General features: G+C 48.0%; 1 protein-coding gene across 1 annotated transcript; it reads right to left on the bottom strand.

Moving 5' to 3' along the window:
- Positions 1-12,027: 12,027 nt before the first annotated feature.
- reep5 (receptor accessory protein 5) lies at positions 12,028-20,148 on the bottom strand. The gene is made up of 5 exons (XM_079256181.1): positions 19,974-20,148; positions 19,806-19,899; positions 14,970-15,108; positions 13,387-13,555; positions 12,028-12,219 (listed from the first exon to the last, which is right to left on the bottom strand). The coding sequence occupies exons 1-5, from the start codon at positions 20,089-20,091 to the stop codon at positions 12,170-12,172; spliced, it is 570 nt and encodes a 189-aa protein (XP_079112307.1). The 5' UTR covers positions 20,092-20,148; the 3' UTR covers positions 12,028-12,169.
- Between the last annotated feature and the right edge of the window lie 675 nt (positions 20,149-20,823).

Genomic DNA, 20,823 nt, shown 5'->3' with positions numbered 1-20,823 from the left:
AACCAACAAGACTTTTTTTTTTTTTTTTTTTTTAGATCGGGCCCACATCCTGCGCTCCCAATCCTAGGACTGTATGTGACAGGGTTGGAGCTGTAAGATCCAGCTTATAAAACCTGGCAAATGTATGAGGGGATGCCCATGCCACTGCACACACTTTTTGGATGAAACACCTTTAAATTTGGCCCAAAAGCTTGCCAGACCCCTCACGGAATGTGCACAGAGCCCAATAGGTGGCTGCAGATCCTTACTGGCATATACCAAGACGATGGACCCCACCATCCAGTGGGAAAGACGCTGCTTGGACACAGGTTTCCCAGTAAATGGTTTGGCCCAAGACACAAACAGTTGGTCACTTTTCCCAAACTGCTCCATTCTGTCCAGATAAATCCTAAGTACTTGGACAGGACACAAAGTCCTTTGCACCTCGGTGACAGAAGCTGCTGGCTCTGAAAGGGAACATGAGCCTGACTCTTTGGGATGAAGGCAGGGTTAGGCCACAGGCTAACTATTATCTGGAGAAAACCAGATGCACAATGAGTCACAGATCTCACCAACTCGCTTAGCTGAAACTACAGCGAGCAATAGGACCGTCTTCAAGGACATGAATTTCAGACCCACCTGCTCCAGCGGTTCAAAGGGAGAACTGGTCAGAACAGTTGGAAGATCCCATGATGGTATGGATAAATTACGACGCACACCTTCAATAAAACTGCACATCAGAAGGTGCTGGCCTACAGTCCATTAAGTCACCATGACAGGCAGAAATTGCCAGCAGGTAGACATTGATGGTTGTCAATCAGGTCCTGTAGGAAGGAAAGGGGCACTGCCCCCGAACACTGAAAGGGAACGGCCTGACGTTCTGAACACCAGTCTTCAAACACATCCCATTTGTACAGCGTCCTAGTTCATGTAACTCTAGCACTCTGAATAGTGTCAATGACAGTAGGGGGCACTCCTGCTGTACTCAGGTGGAGCCGCTTACAGGCCATGACCACAAAACTAGCCTCTCTGGATTCATTCAGGAAGCCACTACACCCTGGACAGGTCGCCAGTTCATCGCAGGCCTCTCTGGATGTGGGTAGAAAATTTCCTCCCGCGCTTGAGATAATGTCTGAGCAGCAGCAAGTGCCCCGCTAGCCGCACCAGGAGCTGAAAGATCTCCGCCAGCCAATGCTTCCCTGGACAATCCATGATCAGGGACCGCTTCTCTTCCCTCCAACCAGGGTTGGGGAGATGAGGGCCACTGGGGAAAGGCATAGAGGAGTGTCTTTGGCCACTTGTGAGCCAAAGCATCCACCCCAGGGGGGCTCTGATTGTGTAAGGAGAAGAACCAGGGACACGGGGCAATCTCCACAGACACAAACACATCCACAGTTGCCTGACCGAATCTTAGCCAGATTCACCACTGCGGGGTGTAACATGCAGTCTGCATACAGGGGGTCCCCCTGGACAGCAGATACAGGCCTTCAGGACTCTGTTGAATCTTTCAACACCACCGTTAGCTTGGGGGTGGTATACACCTGTCATAATGTGTTTCTTTCAAGGAATCCACCAAGGCAGAGGAAGTGAACTGTGGTCCATCATCAGTCATGGATTCATAAGGATCCATGACTGAAGTAAAGGAGAGGAAGTAAAGGCCATTGGCTCAAGTATTCAATGAGAGTGATTGCGAGCTTGCAGTCATGCGGCCCTCGTTCAAACAGTCCAACAATATTGAAATGAACGGTCTGGCTGTAGTGTGTGGCATACTACAGTCCTTCATATGAGGAAGGGGGTGGCAGTCTGTCATCAGTGGCGGATTTAGGAGATTTGGGGCCCTATTAAAGTCAAGTCAAATCAAATCAAAGATACTTTATTCATCCCCGAGGGGAAATTCTGAGTTCAAGCCAGCTCGTCCAAGGTCAGACATACAAACGTTACATTTATGACAAAAGAGCAATACAGAACTGAGCTCAGGCTCAGGCCATGCAGCTATTATACCAGCGCTGCCTTACAATAGATAAGAACAGAAATACAATAGGATCATAGGGGGTCGAGGGCAAAAAAAGGTCATGTAACTCCGGGCCGTGCCAGGAAGACGCGGTCCGAAAATACAGAGAAAAAAACTCATACACTGAAGCACAGACTGAACAAGACTCACAAAGTCCAGGAAGGCGGTGAGTCACCAAGAAGATGGAAGATGGCTGCCTCGGAGCATCTCGATGAAGACCTGGAGCTGACAAATAAGCAGATCACCAACCTCAAGGAGGACATCCGTAAGCTCTCCGATGAACTTCAGTCCAAAAACGAAATGCTGAACAGACTGTTTGACCTTGCCCACCAACAGTCTATGCATATCACTTCACGAAAGGCGGCTCTCCAGGTACGGTACCCTGGGATCTAGACACCTCTTCCAGCTCAACACCGAAACACCCACTTTTTTCTGAAGTGGTCTGCCGCAAGAAGAGGGCCGCAGATCGTGATGGCCTTGTGCTCAGTAACCGTTTTGACGTCCTGTCGGCACTGACATCCAACGCTCCACCATCCAGCCGTGGTCCGACTGCATGGAGTGAGTGCTCTGTGCCTGGAGGAACTCAGCCAGATAATGCATCCGTCCTTGCGCGGCATCTGCGGCAAAGCGTCGGCAGCCCCCGAGTGACGCCATGGGATTGCCATCGGACACCGGAGAAGATCCTGCTGCGGTGCCCGGGCCTATGGACGTAGAGACTCCAACTGCCCCACTGGTTGTATCCGCTGCAGCCGGTGATCACCGTAGTGAGACGACAAGGGGACCTTACAGGCTGAGGGTCCTCCGCCATCACAGCTAGCAACGATGCGGCAGCACTCGCCGGGATTCCTCATCGGAGCCAGATGACTGCATCGTCCCATCCACCTCCCCTCATCTCACCAACGACTTTCATTGTAGGAGACTCCGTGGTAAGAAATATATGTTTTCTCAACGCCATTACACACTGCTTACCACAGTACCAGGAGCTTTTTAAGTATTTAGAGAGCAGTGGTAAATCTGTTTTTATCAGCGGTCCCCTTCCCACTCTAAACCGCGGAGCAGAGCGTTTCCACCGACTGCTTGGACTCAATACTTGGCTTCAACGCACCTGCAAAGCCTGGAACATGGATTTTATTGACAATTTCAATCTGTTCTTGAATCGCCCCTCATTTTTTAGATCTGACGGACTTCATCCGAGTCACCTAGGGTCTCGTGTACTGGCAAATAACTTACACTATTCCATACAATCATCTGTACAGTCCTGACTATTCATGTCACACACCTCAGCTCGCTGGTCCTTCCAGCCACAACCACAGCCAGTACAAAACCCCCATCACTCATTAGTCCCTCCATCTGCCCCCCTATGATTATTCCACAGTCGTATCAATCCACACCATCCACCCAACAGGACAGCATAGACAACTTTCGCCCACTTTCTTTTATCCCCACCAGAATTACACACAGGAAGACCTACGGACGGTCCAATAGAACACCTCAGATTTTAAAACTGGTAAACACTCAGAACAAATGCCAAAACAAAACTCCCACAAATCTCTGTACATGGCTCTTCTAAATGTAAGATCTCTCCAGAGTAGGTCTTTTTTGTGAATGACTTGATTTTAGACCATAAACTTGACTGTTTTTAACAGAACCCTGGCTGGGTGCAGATGTGACTAGTGTCCTTACTGAGGCCTCACCGCCTGATTTTAACTTTGCTTTTTCCAGAAGAAATGGTAAAAGGGGAGGTGACACTGCTTCAATAACATCCAAAACTCTTGCCACCAAACCTGCTGTACTTAATCAATACAACACTTTTGAATATCATGCCATTGTTTCTAGAAGTCCTCCAATCTTGATTGTCACAATCTACAGACCTCCGAAGAAATGTACAGCTTTTATAGGTGAATTTTCAGAATTTTTAATCAATCATCCATAATTCCTATAACATGGTAGTTTTAACCGGTGATTGTAACCTACACATGGACAACCCCTCAGACCCTGTCACTAGTGAATTTTTAAATGTTCTTAACTATATGGATTTTATTCAACATGTAAGGCAGCCGAGTCACAACAGGGGACACAGTCTGGATCTGGTCATTACACATGGCCTGCATGCCGCTGTGTCCTCTGTTGTCGACTTGGCTGTCTCTGACCATTACTGTGTGTTTTTTAACATCACCGCTGTGGTCCAACGGGAGACCTCAGTGAGAACGATGTGGAAGCGTCATCTAACCCCTGAAGTGGCTGCAAACTTTCTTGGTGTCGCAGAGAAATGTCCTCCTCTTGCTTTATCTGCCTCCTGTGACTCTATTGTCAATCATTTTAACAGTAGACTTCAGTCAGCCCTCAAAGTTCTTGCCCCACCCAAACTACAAACCATCCCAACTAAACTCACTGCCCCTTGGAGAAATGATGAGCTGAAGCAAATCAAAAGGGAATTGTAGGATGGCAGAAAGGCGATGGAGGAAAAACAAAATAATTGTAAATCATATTTTCAGAGACCAACAAAAAAATATACAATGATGCATTAAGGAAAGCACGAAATAACTACTTTTCAAAAATAGTCAGCGACCATAGAAACAACCCAGAAGTCCTCTTCTCAACAATAGACAAAATTTTAAAACCTAATCTAAATAAAACTACTTTTAAGCCAACAGTCACTCGTAGGGCATTTGCAGACCACTTCATGGGGAAGGTAGACACCATAAGACATAATATTTTATCGTACCAAAGCAACATTATTTTAAATGCTGGGTGTCTGCCTTTTCCAGAGGAAACACTGGACAGTTTTGGCCTGGTTAATGCTGGGATAGACAAGGTTTTCTCATCAGTGAGGCCTACCACATGTGTTTTAGACCCAATCCCAACTTCATTTTTAAGTCCTTTTATGAATATTTTAGAGAAGAACTTTTAATCATGATGAATAGCTCTCTTCAGACTGGGGCCTTCCCTGCCGCCTTTAAGGGGGCAGGGCCCCTGCTGAAGGGGAGCAATTTAGACTATAATGACCTGAACAAATTTAGACCGATATCTAATCTACCATTTTTAAGTAAAGTTTTAGAAAAGCTTGCTTTTATTCAGCTCGCTGATTTTTTAAACACACACAGTGTTCTTGAGAAATTTCAATCTGGCTTTCGGGTGAACCACAACACAGAGACGTCCATTTTAAAGATTTTAAATGATCTTAGATTAAATTACGACTTAAAAAAAGACTACAGTGTTGGTCCTGCTGGATCTAAGTGCTGCCTTTGATACAGTTGATCACACCATTCTTTTATCACGCTTAAAGCACATCGGCCTTTCTGGTACTGTTCACAGATGGTTCACCTCTTACCTCACAGATAGAACATTTATGGTGGGTCTGGATACTTGCTGCTCCAAGGTCCATAAAATCACATGTGGCGTGCCCCAGGGATCCATTATGGGGCCCAGTGCTTTTTAACCTGTACATGCTCCCTCTTGGCGGGGTCATCAGGAGACATGGAGACAACTTCCACAGTTATGCTGATGATACCCAGCTGTACATCTGCGTCTCCTGATGACACCAGGCCAATGGACGCACTTTTTAACTGTATTTTAGACATCAGATCCTGGAATTACAGAGAACTTTCTTCAGCTTAACCAGGTCAGAACTGAGGTTTTAGTTATTGGTCCTGAAGCCCAGAGAGAGAAACTTTTACCTAAGCTACTATCCTTGTCTCTTAATCCTTCCCAACAAGTTAAAAAACTGGGCATGATTTTTGACTCTGAGCTGACTTTTATCCCACATATTAAGAACATCACAAAAATAGGGTTTTATCATTTAAAAAACATCGCCAGAGTCCGCCCCATTCTCTCTCAGGCTAACACAGAGATGCTAATGCATGCTTTTATTACAAGCCGTATTGACTGTTGTAATGCCCTGCTTTCTGGTCTTTCCAAAAAGAGTATTTCAGGTTTACAACTCTTACAAAACTCAGCAGCTTGTGTCCTGACAAAAACCAGGAGGCGGGCCCATATTACACTAATCTTAGAATCACTGCATTGACTCCCTGTGTGTTTCGGGATCGATTTTAAGGTTCTTTTAATGGTTTTTAAATGTCTCAATGGCCTTGGGCCCCCTTATCTCTCAGTACTACTTTTACCTTACGAGCCCTCACGATCCCTGCGCTCCTCTGGCAGCAGGCTTTTACTGATTCCAAAAGTCAGGACACATATTCACGGAGAGGCGTCATTCCTGTGGTATGGCCCCCACCTGTGGAACAGTCTGCCAGAGGACCTCAGGGGTGCAGAGGATGTTCATGTTTTTAAGAGCAGGCTCAAGACCCACCTCTTTAGTTTGGCCTTTATTTGATTTCTTAAGTTTTAATTGGTTAATTTATTCCATTTTGACTTTCTTTTATTTGATTATTTTTATTTCATTTTTATATTTATGTGTGTGTATATCTGTATGTATATGTATATATACATGTATATATACATGTATATATGTGTGAATATGTATGTATGTATGTATGTATGTATATATATATATATATACATATATACATATACATATATATACATATATATATATACATATATATATATATATATATATATACGTATATATATATATATGTATATATATATATGTATATATATGTATATATGTATATGTATATATATGTATATATACATATACATATATGTACATATATACATATATATACATATATATATATATATATATACATATATACATATATATATATATACATATATACATATATATACATATATATATATATACATATATACATATATATATATATACATATATATATACATATATATATATATACATATATATATACATATATACATATATATATATATACATATATATATATATATATATATATATATATATATATATATATATATATATATATATATATATATATATATATATATATACATATATATATATATATACATATATTTTAGGTTTATTTATTTATTTATTTTTTTTAGGTTTTGTCTTAATACATTTTATATGTTTTAAGTGGTGTTTCCAGTGTTTGCTTTGTTGGAGCTGTCTGCAACCGGGGTGGTGGTGGTGGACAGGGTGCAGGGCTACTGGTGCCTGCCATTGCGCTGCTCCGGTGCAAACGGCTCCTCGGATGGAGTTTCCACGACTAGTCCGTCTGCACTTAGCTCTCTCATTTAGATGTATCTAAAAAGGGAGGTTGAATCCAGTCTTTTATATAATGTGTCTGTCTGTGTGTTTCCTTAATGTCTGATTTTAAACTGTAAAGCGCTTTGAGTTACATATTTTATGTTGATTGATTGATTGATTGATTGATACCTCTACAGAACTCTGGCAGCCTGCCAGTTGTTGCCAGAATCTCACGGGTCTTCAGGTCGATCAGGACTCCATCAGCGCCAATCAGCAGAATCCCGATCACCAATAATCAAAGATGTAAACATCCTCCACGTCCACAGAGGACAGAACCACCAGACAAATAGGTCTCCATCTGGCCCATGAGTCCTGAACGTATCCAGCCGGAAGCGTCCCCTCAGGACATGCGGGCTCCCCTCTGCCCGATCTTCGGGTTGAGAAAATTTGATCAATAGCGTTGATAGACCAGCTGATTAGATCCATGATGTAAAGTAGAGTAAAGAGATGTAAAAAGAGGCTCAGAGTCAGACAGGACAAAGTCGCTGGCCAGAGTGGGAGGAAACAGGAGCGCAGATAGAAGCGTCCGCCTTCGCTGAGAGCAGGAGTGGAATATGGTGAATATTGCACTTTCTACTCCTCTAGTGTACATTATTTGCATTGCTGGTTACATATTTCAAACCCTTCCTGCTCAGTGGAAACCAAGTGTCCCCAAAATAATGATAATATGTGGTAATATTTGTGATAAACTGAAAGAATCCTTTGAGGGGGGAATTGTGAAGCCAAAACTCCAAGTATCATCTTAGCCGTGCTGGAAAATGTACAGATTACATGTCAAAGGAAAAACTAGTGATGCAAATATATAAGAAATGCTTAAACTGCCCAATAGTAAATTAATTAATTTCAAATTAACATTAAACATCTACATCAGTAAATAATAAAACACAATAAAACAACATCAATACAAACCTGTAAGACTGATAGGAATCCAGAATGTGGTGGTGTTAATAATGCGGCCCAACTGAGATGGATTTTTTGAGGCTGATGTCAATTATATTTGGCAGAAAAATATTTTGAATTTATTTAATCAAAAAATTAATTTAAAACAATATAATTAATAGCTCCTTTTCGTTTCCTTTTCTTTTCTTATCTTTTCTTACCTCTTCGCGCCATTTGTTTTCATTTGGTTTGTGGTCTTCCTGGATCCTTTCTGCACATGTGCAGTATGGACTGATCCAATATAGTGGAGACTGAAGGGGGGGACCCGAGACACACATGATATCATAAGCATTCTGCTGGCAGTTTAGCAAATGCATTTTAATCAAAAACACAATTTATGTTAGTAATAAGCAACTAAGTAATAAATAACCATAAGTGTATGACAAGTTTTATGGGGCCCTAAAGAACTGGGGGCCCTAGGCAACCACCTAGTTTTGCCTGATGGTAACTCCCTGGTTGTGATGATACTTCTACTGGGTTCATGAAGGTCGACACGTTCAGCCCTCCCCTGTGCTTCCGTGCCACAACTGGAGGATTCGCCCATTCAGCAGCGTCCATTTTTTCTATGATGTCTGCTTTGAGTAAGCGAGTTCGTTCTGCTGGCTCCTCTTTGCGGATACTTCGCGGTCGGCGTCTCAGCTTTTGGCACACAGGCTGCACTGTGTTGTTGACCTGTACCTTATGGATGAAAGCTTTCACACTACCAAGCTTGGATCGCTGGTTGCTGGATGTAGGCTCAACATGGCTCACTTTGCCTCCAATGATGCTGACCTTCAGTGCTTTCATGGTCCTAGCAGCGCTGAACCACTCTGACGATGTAGACGGAAGCAGAACTCTGATGCAGGCAGCCGATTACAGCTAACTCAGCTTTAGCATTGGTGACTAGCATGACTTCGGGCTCTTCCAGTGAACAGTTTGCAAAATACTGTGTGCACATGGCCTCTGGCAAACTAGATACAGCCACTCCAGTATCTACAAGAAGTTCCACAGCCTGAGACGTCGTGTTAAGATGTCCACCATGCGGGGATGTTGTCCTGGGCAGCTGCCATCAGTTTAACATCCTGTACACACAACACTGCTAACTCCAGAAGCACCACCTCTCTAAGTTTACTGGCTGATGATTGACATACTTTGGCAAAATGTCCCTTTTCACCAGTTACTGGATTTTGGAGAAGCAGCTGGACAGCCTTCAGCATTGGCCAAGTGTGTGTGGGAACCACACCTGAAGCAAGTCCACTGTTGGGTTGTTGCTGCGACCCTGAACATTTACGCCAATGTGGCGCCGTGCACTTTGCAGGGTGTGGTCGCCTGGTCCTGGCGGCGGAGGAGCGTCCTTATGGTTGCTGCATGCAGTGATTGGATCTGCTGTGGGGTCACCTTCTTGGTTTTGGGCTTCATCCCTGACTCCAGTTTTAGCCTGTTCCATCACCAGCAAGCCAAACTCTCTCTTTTAGTTGGTTTTATTTCTTTTAAATAAATCATTTGTAAGTGGAACTTGTTCCTGTTTTTGTGAACCTGTGAGGTCATTTCCTTGGGTGTAACTCCCAAGGTAGCGTTGTCGCACACTTATCCCCACCGCTCTCGCCACAGGAAGATCATCTTCCTCTTTGCTGTTTTTTCCAAAGCTTCTTGGTCCTGTTCCCCAGACCGGCGATGGCTGGTCCGGTTCCCCAGACCGGCGATGGCTGGTCCGGTTCCCCAGACCGGCGACGGCTGCCGGTCCGGTTCCCCAGACCGGCAATGGCTGGTCCGGTTCCCCAGACCGGCGACGGCTGCCGGTCCGGTTCCCCAGACCGGCGACGGCTGCCGGTCCGGTTCCCCAGACCGGCGATGGCTGGTCCGGTTCCCCAGACCGGCGATGGCTGGTCCGGTTCCCCAGACCGGCGACGGCTGCCGGTCCGGTTCCCCAGACCGGCAATGGCTGGTCCGGTTCCCCAGACCGGCGACGGCTGGTCCGGTTCCCCAGACCGGCGACGGCTGCCGGTCCGGTTCCCCAGACCGGCGATGGCTGGTCCGGTTCCCCAGACCGGCGACGGCTGCCGGTCCGGTTCCCCAGACCGGCGATGGCTGGTCCGGTTCCCCAGACCGGCAATGGCTGGTCCGGTTCCCCAGACCGGCGACGGCTGGTCCGGTTCCCCAGACCGGCGACGGCTGCCGGTCCGGTTCCCCAGACCGGCGATGGCTGGTCCGGTTCCCCAGACCGGCGACGGCTGCCGGTCCGGTTCCCCAGACCGGCGACGGCTGCCGGTCCGGTTCCCCAGACCGGCGACGGCTGCCGGTCCGGTTCCCCAGACCGGCGACGGCTGGTCCTGTTCCTCGGCTTGGTTCTCCCAGAGGAGCCGACTCTCTCCCATCATTTCTTATCACTTCGCCTTTATTTCCTCTCCTTACAGGTTGTAACCGTATGAATGAAAGCCAGCAGGGCAGCTACCAGAGGCACGCTCCAACCCTGGATAAAAGCTGCCTTGTCTGTGTGGAAAAACAACCAAATTCCTTGAAACCTCACGGTCTGGTCTCTCTGGACACTCGTAAGAAGAGCTGCAGGACTTGAAGCCGGATGCTACGTCTGCAGATGTTCCGGGTGATCGGTAAAGGAATCAGATCATGTGTTGTGATTGTCGGTAAATACTCTGCTGTGTCGGACAGGAAAGAGCTTTTCATTCTCAGTGAAGGATTTCCCGTTTTAAAAAAGGCGACGATGAAAACAGGATGTTTTATTCCAACACGCGGCTTGTTGAAGCTGATTGATTGCTATGATAGGAAATGCATTGGACTAGTTGTTATTAACCAACCAAAAGGCACAAAATAAATGTGCCAACACCCTTCCACACCTTGCTGTCGGTCGGAGATGTTAATACAAGTAAACAGGATTTGACCTTGCAGTGCCATGGTGTGTTCAGGAAACTGGAGTATATTAGCTGACATTGTGTTAAAAAGGAAGGAGAGCTTTTAGAATTGACTGTAAATGAAATATTCTGATGAAGTGGAAATGATCACGTGTGGCTGGCCATCAGCCGTCCTCGCTCAGAGGAAATCTTTAGGTTTGTACTCAGACTGATACTCTGCACTTTGTCCATGTCAACCACACCAGTATAATCATCTCTATGCAGATGATATTCAGATATATCTCTCCATGAAACCAATCAGTTCATCAGATTACGAGGACGTAACGAAGACCTGGACAATTCCGGAACTCCAGGAGACTGTGTCCAGTACTAGAAGTCCAGCTATAGAAGGACTCTGGATGGTTTCACCAGAACACAACGAGGAACCTTGAAGTCCTTCTGGACCAGGCTCTGCCCTTTGACCAGAATGTAAAAGAGGTTTGTAGAACCATAAGACCATGGGTCCCTGCAGGATTCGGGGATCTTTTCATGTTTTTTTGTTACTCTGTTAAGATGGAACAAAAGTAAATAATGTACAGAAAAGCTTTTAGGACCTTCTAATTTTACCTACATCGTATTGCTGAAATTAAAACTGTTGATGGTTTGGACACCTTGCAGTCACTGAGTGGACCATGAAGTCCTCTAGAGCAGAGATCCTCCAGGACCGGTGTCCTGGAGGTTTTCCTGGTGTCCCTGCTAAATACATGTTGTCAGGTGTGTTGCAGCTTGGAAAACCTGCAGGACACCTGGGTTGAGGATCGCTGCTTGAGAGTCAGATCTAGACTAGATCTAGAGTCCATCTGTCCAACTTGGCTGAAACTGTCTCATACATCCCAGATGCAGCAGTGTGTAGTTTATCTGCAAGGAGCACGGACTGGATGCAACCCAGGACCGCAAAGCCACCTGGAAGAAACGGGTTTTTCACGGACACATTCATGTCTCTCGTTCTGTTTGTTTCCTTTAAACTCCCAGCTGGTTGGAAGGACTGACAGTCAACAACAAGCTGACATGGCATGTTTTTATTTGGCTGATGAAGCTACAGTTGCGACCGGGCTGCATGTCGGATGTGGGACATGAACTCCAGCCGGCTCCGAGCTCCCACTTCACACAAAAGCCAGAAGACAAAACATTCAGGGCCTCTTTCCTTCTGCATCCCACTCAGGAGCTCTTCTTCTCTTCAAACATGATGTTTGCTGTGGCTTTCTTCGCTGTGGAAACATAAATAATGTTTAATATCTGCAGAGTGAACAGAGGAACCAGTGGAACCAGTTTACCAGTGGAACTGGAACCAGGTTGATCCATTCTGAGGCCTGAAGACCACGTCGACCAGATCAGATGGACTTAAACTAAACAAATATTTTCTCAAATGGTTTAAAAAAAACACAACAGATAAAAATCCAAATGGAGAATATAAAAATTCTGAATTATCATTAAATGCTAAAAAGTTAGTTTGAGACTAAAATGTGTGTTTTGTTTCGCTGGCAGAACTTCAGTGCTGGAAGCCGGGACAGGTTGGAGAGCAAGATGTGCAGATGCAGAGCAGAACTCTTCCTTGCTTGGAATAAATCTGTTTCTGTTATTTATCACTGAATTACATCCAGATGGGAGGAAGCAAAGAAAATAGTGACGGGAAAAGAAAACTACAACGACAGAAAGTAGAAGAGACAGACACCAGCTTCTCCACCTGCAAAGAAACGTCAAAGCTTCTGCAGCAGACAATCATCAGGAGAACCTGCATGTGTGTCTTCTCTAATAAAACTATCAAAACTTTCCAGCGTTTTCATAAAACATCGCTCTTAGTTTTTCCGTCGCAACGCATCGACCTTTATTTCCTCAGCGCTTAAAAAATGTGTTAACGCAAAGAGATCAATATTAGGAATTACATAATAATACGGTTATTACTGATGACATTAAAAACATGAGAGAAGCTGCTTGGTTTGGTGTTACGCTGCAAAGCATGCGCCACCGCCAGAGCAGGTTGGCTCCACGCCACGTCGGCCCTTCAGACGGGAGGAGTTTTCGTTCCACCGTAGCAGTGTGTTTCAGGGTTAGCAGCTAGCTTAAAGCTATGACGTGGTTATTCCACAGCGGTCCTGACATGAAGTCAGATTAAACGTTCTAACCGGTATCAGCAGCGTTTCATCTCCAAAAGCAGAAAAACAAAAAGTTGTTTACGATCAGGAAAATCAGGTTTGTTTGGGTGATGGATGATAAAACCGACGTCTCATTCTGAACCTGAAACATAAGACTTCGTGGGAACGGAGAACCTGTTCCTGAGAACGGGTTCTCCTGGTTCCTGCACATCAGCGAGCCAGCAGAACTTTTCCTTCCTGTTCGCTGTGGACGTCTGATCCTACTGGACCTTCTCAACGTACCTTCATCTTTGAACTTATCAGCAGCCTCAGAGGCTTTGTCCTTCAGGTTCTTCATCGCATCGTCGATCTTGGATTCATTCTTGAGGAAAAAGGGTCGGATGATGCGGTTGTAAATTTGGACCGAGCCGTTGGATGGAGACGGGGCCATGCACCACACCAGGAAGGCACACTGTGAAGGAAGACAGAAGCTGGTTCATCAACCATCAGACCAGTCCATCAGTAGAGACAGCTCTGAGAAACCAAATCGCTCCTGTCTAGACACCACCTACAGAAATGACCACGGAATTATCCAGGGTTCCCCCTGCTGCAATACGACTTAAACTTTACCATTCTTTCCCTGGCTTCTGCTAAGAATCTTTTCTTGCTCATATTTAACCGCTTGATGGTTTTACCCTGTATTAACTGATCTGCTTCAACCAGACGCGTTGTCATGACTGGGGGCGGATCTAGGGGCGGAGCTTCACCATTACAAGTCATTATGTATGGATCTAGGGGCGGAGCTTCACCCGGACACGTCGCGTATGAGTCTAGGGGCGGAGCTTCACCATTACAAGTCATTATGTATGGATCTAGGGGCGGAGCTTTACCGGGACACGTCGCGTATGTGTCTAGGGGCGGAGTTTCACCCGGACACGTCGCGTATGTGTCTAGGGGCGGAGCTTCACCATTACAAGTCATTATGTATGAATCTAGGGTCGGACCTTTACCGGGACACATCGCGTATGAGTCTAGGGGCGGAGCTTCACCATTACAAGTCATTATGTATGAATCTAGGGGCGGAGCTTTACCCAGACATCGCGTATGAGTCTAGGGGCGGAGCTTCGCCCGGACACGTCGCGTATGAGTCTAGGGGCGGAGCTTTACCCGGACACGTCGCGTATGAGTCTAGGGGCGGAGCTTCACCATTACAAGTCATTATGTATGAATCTAGGGGCAGAGCTTTACCCGGACACATCGCGTATGAATCTAGGGGCGGAGCTTTACCCGGACACGTCGCGTATGAGTCTAGGGGCGGAGCTTCACCATTACAAGTCATTATGTATGAATCTAGGGGCGGACCTTTTCCGGGACACATCGCGTATGAGTCTAGGGGCGGAGCTTTACCCGGACACGTCGCGTATGAGTCTAGGGGCGGAGCTTCACCATTACAAGTCATTATGTATGAGTCTAGGGGCGGAGCTTTACCCGGACACGTTGCGTATGAGTCTAGGGGCGGAGCTTCACCATTACAAGTCATTATGTATGAATCTAGGGGCGGAGCTTTACCGGGACACGTCGCGTATGAATCTAGGGGCGGAGCTTTACCCGGACACGTCGCGTATGAATCTAGGGGCGGAGCTTTACCCGGACACGTCGCGTATGAGTCTAGGGGCGGAGCTTCACCTTTACTTCACCATGTTTTAAGGTTTTTTTTTGTCTTAAAACCTCAGTTGTGACTTCCTTCATGTTTTACGAAGACTTCTGTTATGAATCTGTATTTTTCCTGCGTTGTCCTACAATGGAAGATGTAACAGCATCGGCTCTCCAGTTTTCTCCTGACTGTAATAAAAGAATGAATCCTGGTGAAAACTGATTGGGATTACCTTTCCGATGTAGTAGAATGGGAACCAGGAGAGGAAGATGTCTGCAAAGAACTCGGCGATGCTGAAGACCCCGTACACCACCCAGTAAGTCAGCCACTTAGTGTCGTCTTCCTTCGTGGCACTTTCTATGGCCTTAATCCTGAGCAGAGGAATGGAACTGGTCAGGTCCAAATGTGCTTCTTTTACTTTTGATTTGTTTTTCGTAGAAAAAGTTGACTTTTCTACGTCTTCCTTTGAGTTCAACTAAATTCCTCCCTGGTTTTCTTAGAAAACAGAACAAACTTGTTCTGTTGCCTCATGTTTGTATTTTCCTCCCACTTGGGGAAAACAGGTTTGTCATTCTAACGGTCTGTCCACCTGCAGAAGATGAAAACCCCTCATGGTTCCTCCATAAAAGGTCCACAGCATCTCTGATAAGAAAATGCAACTAAAACATGTTTGATAAGCTGCTGCAGCAGTGAGGACTTTTCAGCTCCGTGACTCTTCGTGCTGCTCCTGTTCTTAGTTCATTCACGTCTGTTTTCAGAGATCTGCAGCATCACGTGATTCAATGATTTGCTTCATGAGGCTGTCTTCGTCACACAGCGCATGCTGGAACCTTGCACATCATTCATTTGACAATTTGACAACTGATCACAAACATGTTATTGTGCAAAAGGCCAAACTGAGCAGATAGAAAGTTTGGTCCATAACTTGTGAATCTAATGAAGTCATATTTCATTGCAAAGACTGAAAATCCATCATCTACTGAGCACAAATTCATCTGCAGACTCAAAGAATCACAAGGAATCTCTGTATGCTGGGACAAGGCTGGTGCTCCTCTGCATTAACAGCAGACATGATTCTCTACTGGAAACCAGTGCATGGACCCAGGAAGCTTCCAGAAACCAGTGTGAACCCAGTTCAGGCTGAAATGCACACATGCAGGTTAAAGCTCCATCATATGTGAAGAGGATCCAGAAACACGCCGTCTTCTCTGGACCAAAGCTCATTTAAAATGTTCTGAGTGGAAACCTGGATGAAGATGTGGAATAGTTTGTGGACAGCATGGACGGCGTGTCCTGCAGACTAAAGAGGAGAGGGAGCATCCAGCTTGTTATCAGCCTGCATCTCTGATGGGATGGGGTTGCATTAGTGCCAATGGCGTGGGCAGCTTCCACATCTGGGAAGCTCCATCAATGCTGGAACATCTGCTCCCATCCAGACAACGTCTCTTTCAGGGAAGACCTTGCAGGTTCCACCATGCTGGACCACATCCTGCATCATCACAGCAGCTGCTTCTACATTCAGACAGATTTCCCATCATCTGGCATGTTGTTTAGCTTCTACTGAGAATAAAACACGACCTGTTCTGCTTTTGTTTCTACAGAATGTTCCACGTTTCTGGAAGCTGCGTTGTAAATGTGGACTTCTGTAAAAACCAGATTTGTTTCAGAAAAACTCTGATTTGGGGGATTTAATCACAGTTATTTAGTGGTTTTAGGCTGAACTACCTGAGTTTGTTTTATTTGGGGCTGTCATGATATGCGTGCACCCCTATGATGACGACCAACCTGGGCATGAATGTTCCCTTGCCCGGACGCGGGTTACCGGGACCCCCCTCTGGAGCCAGGCCTGGAGGCAGGGTACGAGAGCGAGCGTCTGGTGGCCGGGCCTTCGCCCATGGGGCCCGGTCGGGCTCAGCCCGAAAGGGTCACATGGGCCCCACCTCCCGTGGGCTCACCATCTGCAGGAGGAGCCGTAGGGGTCGGGTGCAATGTGAGCTGGGCGGCAGCAAGGGGCGGGGACCCTGGCGGTCCGATCCCTGGCTGCAGAAGCTGGCTCTAGGGACGTGGAACGTCATCTCTCTGGTGGGGAAGGAGCCTGAGCTTGTGCGCGAGGTTGAGCGGTTCCGACTAGATATAGTTGGACTCACCTCGACGCATGGCTTGGGCTCTGGAACCAGAACCCTCGAGAGGGGCTGGACCTTCTTCCACTCTGGAGTTGCTCATGGTGAGAGGCGCCGAGCAGGTGTGGGCATTCTCATCAGCCCCCAGCTTGGTGCCTGCACGTTGGGGTTTACCCCGGTGGATGAAAGGGTAATTTCCCTCCGCCTCCGGGTGGGGGGACGGGTCCTGACTGTTGTCTGTGCTTATGCACCGAACAGCAGTTCAGAGTACCCACCCTTTCTGGAGTCCTTGGAGGGAGTGCTGGAGGGGGCTCCTTCTGGGGACTCCATTGTTCTGCTGGGGGACTTCAATGCTCACGTGGGCAATGACAGTGAGACCTGGAGGGGAGTGATTGGGAGGCATGGTCCCCCCCCTCTGAACCCAAATGGTGTTTTGTTATTGGACTTCTGTGCTCGTCATGGATTGTCCATAACGAACACCATGTTCCAACATAAGAGTGTCCATATGTACACCTGGCATCAGGACTCCCTGGGCCGCAGTTCGATGATGGATTTTGTAGTCGTATCGTCGGACCTGCGGCCACATGCCTTGGACACTCGGGTGAAGAGGGGGGCGGAGCTTCAACTGACCACCACCTGGTGGTGAGTTGGCTCAGATGGTGGGGGAGGAAGCCGGTCAGATCTGGCAGGCCCAAACGTGTTGTGAGGGTCTGCTGGGAACGTCTGGCTGAGTCCCCCGTCAGAGCGAGCTTCAACTCCCACCTTCAGCAGAGCTTTGAACATGTCCCGAGTGAGGCGGGGGACATTGAGTCCGAATGGGCTGTGTTCCGTGCCTCTATTGCTGAGGCGGCCGGCCGGAGCTGTGGCTGTAAGGTCGTTGGTGCTTGTCATGGCGGTAATCCCAGGACTCGTTGGTGGACACCAGCAGTGAGGGATGCCGTCAAGCTGAAGAAGGAGTCCTATCGGACCTTCTTGGCCTGTGGGACTCTGGAGGCAGCTGACGGGTACCGGCGGGCTAAGCGGCATGCGGCTTCGGCCGTTGCCGAGGCAAAAACTCGGGCATGGGAGGAGTTCGGCGAGGCCATGGAGAAAGACTTCCGGACGGCTTCGAGGAGATTCTGGTCCACCATCCGGCCGCTCAGGGGGGGGAAGCAGTGCTCCATCAATACTGTGTACAGTGGAGGTGGGGAGCTGCTGACCTCAACTCGGGACGTTGTGGGTCGGTGGAAGGAATACTTCGAAGACCTCCTCAATCCTACCAACACGTCTTCCCATGAGGGAGCAGAGCTGGTGGACTCAGGGGTGGACTCTCCTATCTCTGGGGCTGAAGTCGCTGAGGTGGTCAAAAAGCTCCTTGGCGGCAAGGCCCCGGGGGTGGATGAGATCCGCCCGGAGTTCCTTAAGGCTCTGGATGCTGTGGGGCTGTTCTGGCTGACACGCCTCTGCAGCATCGCGTGGACATCGGGGGCAGTACCGCTGGATTGGCAGACTGGGGTGGTGGTCGCCCTTTTTAAGAAGGGGGACCGGAGGGTGTGTTCCAATTACAGGGGAATCACACTCCTCAGCCTCCCTGGTAAGGTCTATTCAGGGGTCCTGGAGAGGAGGGTCCGCCGGATAGTCGAATCCCGGATTGAGGAGGAGCAGTGTGGTTTTCGTCCTGGTCGCGGAACAGTGGACCAGCTCTATACCCTCTCTGGGGTCCTGGAGGGGGCATGGGAGTTTGCCCAACCAGTCTACATGTGCTTTGTGGACCTGGAGAAGGCATTCGACCGTGTCCCCCAGGGGCTCCTGTGGGGGGTACTCTGGGAGTATGGGGTACCGGACCCCCTTGTGCGAGCTATCCGGTCCCTGTACGACAGGTGTCAGAGCTTGGTCCGCATTGCCGGTAGTAAGTCGGATTCGTTTCCGGTGAGGGTTGGACTCCGCCAAGGCTGCCCTTTATCACCGATTCTGTTCATAACTTATATGGACAGAATTTCTAGGTGCAGCCGAGGTGTTGAGGGGATCCAGCTTGGTGGCCTCAGGATTGGGTCCCTGCTTTTTGCAGATGACGTGGTCCTGTTGGCTTCATCTGGTCGTGATCTCCAGCTCTCACTTGAGCGATTCGCGGCTGAGTGTGAAGCGGCTGGGATGAGAATCAGCACCTCAAAATCTGAGACCATGGTCCTCAGCCGGAATAGGGTGGATTGTCCTCTCCGGGTCGGGGGTCAGGTCCTGCCTCAAGTGGAGGAGTTTAAATATCTCGGGGTCTTGTTCACGAGTGAGGGAAGGATGGAGCGTGAGATGGACAGACGGATCGGTGCGGCATCTGCAGTAATGCGGACTCTGCGCCGGTCTGTCGTGGTGAAGAAGGAGCTGAGCCAGAAGGTGAAGCTCTCGATTTACCAGTCGATCTACGTTCCTACCCTCACCTATTGTCATGAGCTGTGGGTCGTGACTGAAAGAAGGAGATCTCGTATACAGGCGGCTGAAATGAGTTTCCTCCGCAGGGTGGCCGGGCTCTCCCTTAGAGATAGGGTGAGGAGCTCGGTCATCCGGGAGGAGATCAGAGTAGAGCCGCTGCTCCTCCGCATCGAGAGGAACCAGTTGAGGTGGCTCGGGCATCTGGTCAGGATGCCTCCTGGACCTCCCTGGTGAGGTGTTCCAGGCACGTCCCTCTGGGAGGAGACCCCGGGGAAGACCCAGGACACGCTGGAGGGATTATATCTCTCGGCTGGCCTGGGAACGCCTCGGGATCCCCCCCGCAGAGTTGGCAAATGTGGCTGGGGAGAGGGAAGTCTGGGCTTCCCTGCTTAGGCTGCTGCCCCCGCGACCCGACCCCGGATAAGCGGCAGAAGATGGATGGATGGATGGATGGATGGATGATATGCGTGCGTGCGTGCGTGCGTGCGTGGGCGCTGGGAGGGGTTCCTGGAAGACAAGCCCGCCCCTTCCCGGACAACACTCACGATATGTAGGCAGGGTAGAGAAAGCCGATGAGGTTGCACAGCAGGGAGGCTCCGTACCCCACCACCAGGTAGACCGCGGTGATCAGGACCACACCTGAAACACATCACGTCTCTGCGTCAGCTGCAGCTCCACGCGGCGTGTTTCCCGCGAGCGCTCTGGAAACTCACCGGAAGCGATGATGGTCCGGTTCACGCCGGTTCTGGCCTCCACTTTGGCCAGAACGTCCGTCAGCAGGTTCTTCTCGCGGAGGAACCTCTCGAACCGGTCTCTCAGAGCCTGCATCATGGCCGCGCTTCCTTCTCCAACGATGCGGATGAATGGTGAAAGCTGCCGCCTGGCCGCGCCCCTGCTCGCAGCGGGGCCGCGCACGCTGTGCGTCAACTGGCACGCGCCTTCCTGCTCTCCACGCCCATAGACATCATATATACGCAGACGCCTCACGGAGCGGAGAGTGAACCAGCGTCGCCGCCATGTTGGATGGGTCTCCGCCGCCATGTTGGATGGGTCTCCGCGGCAGCGGAGTTTCCCCACAAAACTCTTTTTTGTGGAACAACGCGTACATATTACTCACTAACAAAACACTTTTCTACATAGTTGGTTGATAAATAATATTAACACAGTGAATAATCTACTAAATATGGAAGCCCATTCCCACCGTTTTAAATAAAAAAACATCTTACAAACAATATCATAATTATCAGATTGAAAGTCATTATTACGAGATAAAAAAAAGTCATAATTATGAGATAAAAAGTCATTATTATGAGATCCCTTAGCACTTGGACACAGTCCCCTTCAGAGGCCCTAGTGTGCTGTTGTTCTTGGACGATCTTGAAGTCTTTTCGAAAAGGTCAGTATTATAATGAAGTGTAATAACATATCTGTACAGATTATGATTGAGCGATTCAGTTTGCATTAGAGGTGACATTTCCCAGTTCGGCTTCCGTACATGTGAATAAGTATCCAGGTGTGTTGGTTAACTAGCTTCGTCAATTAGCATGTGACTTGTGAGTATAA

Source organism: Telmatherina bonti, assembly GCF_933228915.1.
Source record: "Telmatherina bonti genome assembly, chromosome: 17".
Taxonomy (NCBI): domain Eukaryota; kingdom Metazoa; phylum Chordata; class Actinopteri; order Atheriniformes; family Telmatherinidae; genus Telmatherina; species Telmatherina bonti.
Note: the sequence above shows the minus strand (reverse complement) of the source record. Positions and strands in the feature narration are given on the sequence as shown.

Bases quoted from the DNA above. Each gene is read 5' to 3' on its own strand.
- reep5 (XM_079256181.1), bottom strand. From the start codon at position 20,091: ATGATGCAGGCTCTGAGAGACCGGTTCGAGAGGTTCCTCCGCGAGAAG. The intron at 13,556-14,969 runs GTAATCCCAATC...CTTCCTTCACAG, and splicing joins CATTCTACTACATCGGAAAG to TGTGCCTTCCTGGTGTGGTG. The intron at 12,220-13,386 runs GTACGTTGAGAA...ATGTTTCCACAG, and splicing joins TGATAAGTTCAAAGATGAAG to CGAAGAAAGCCACAGCAAAC.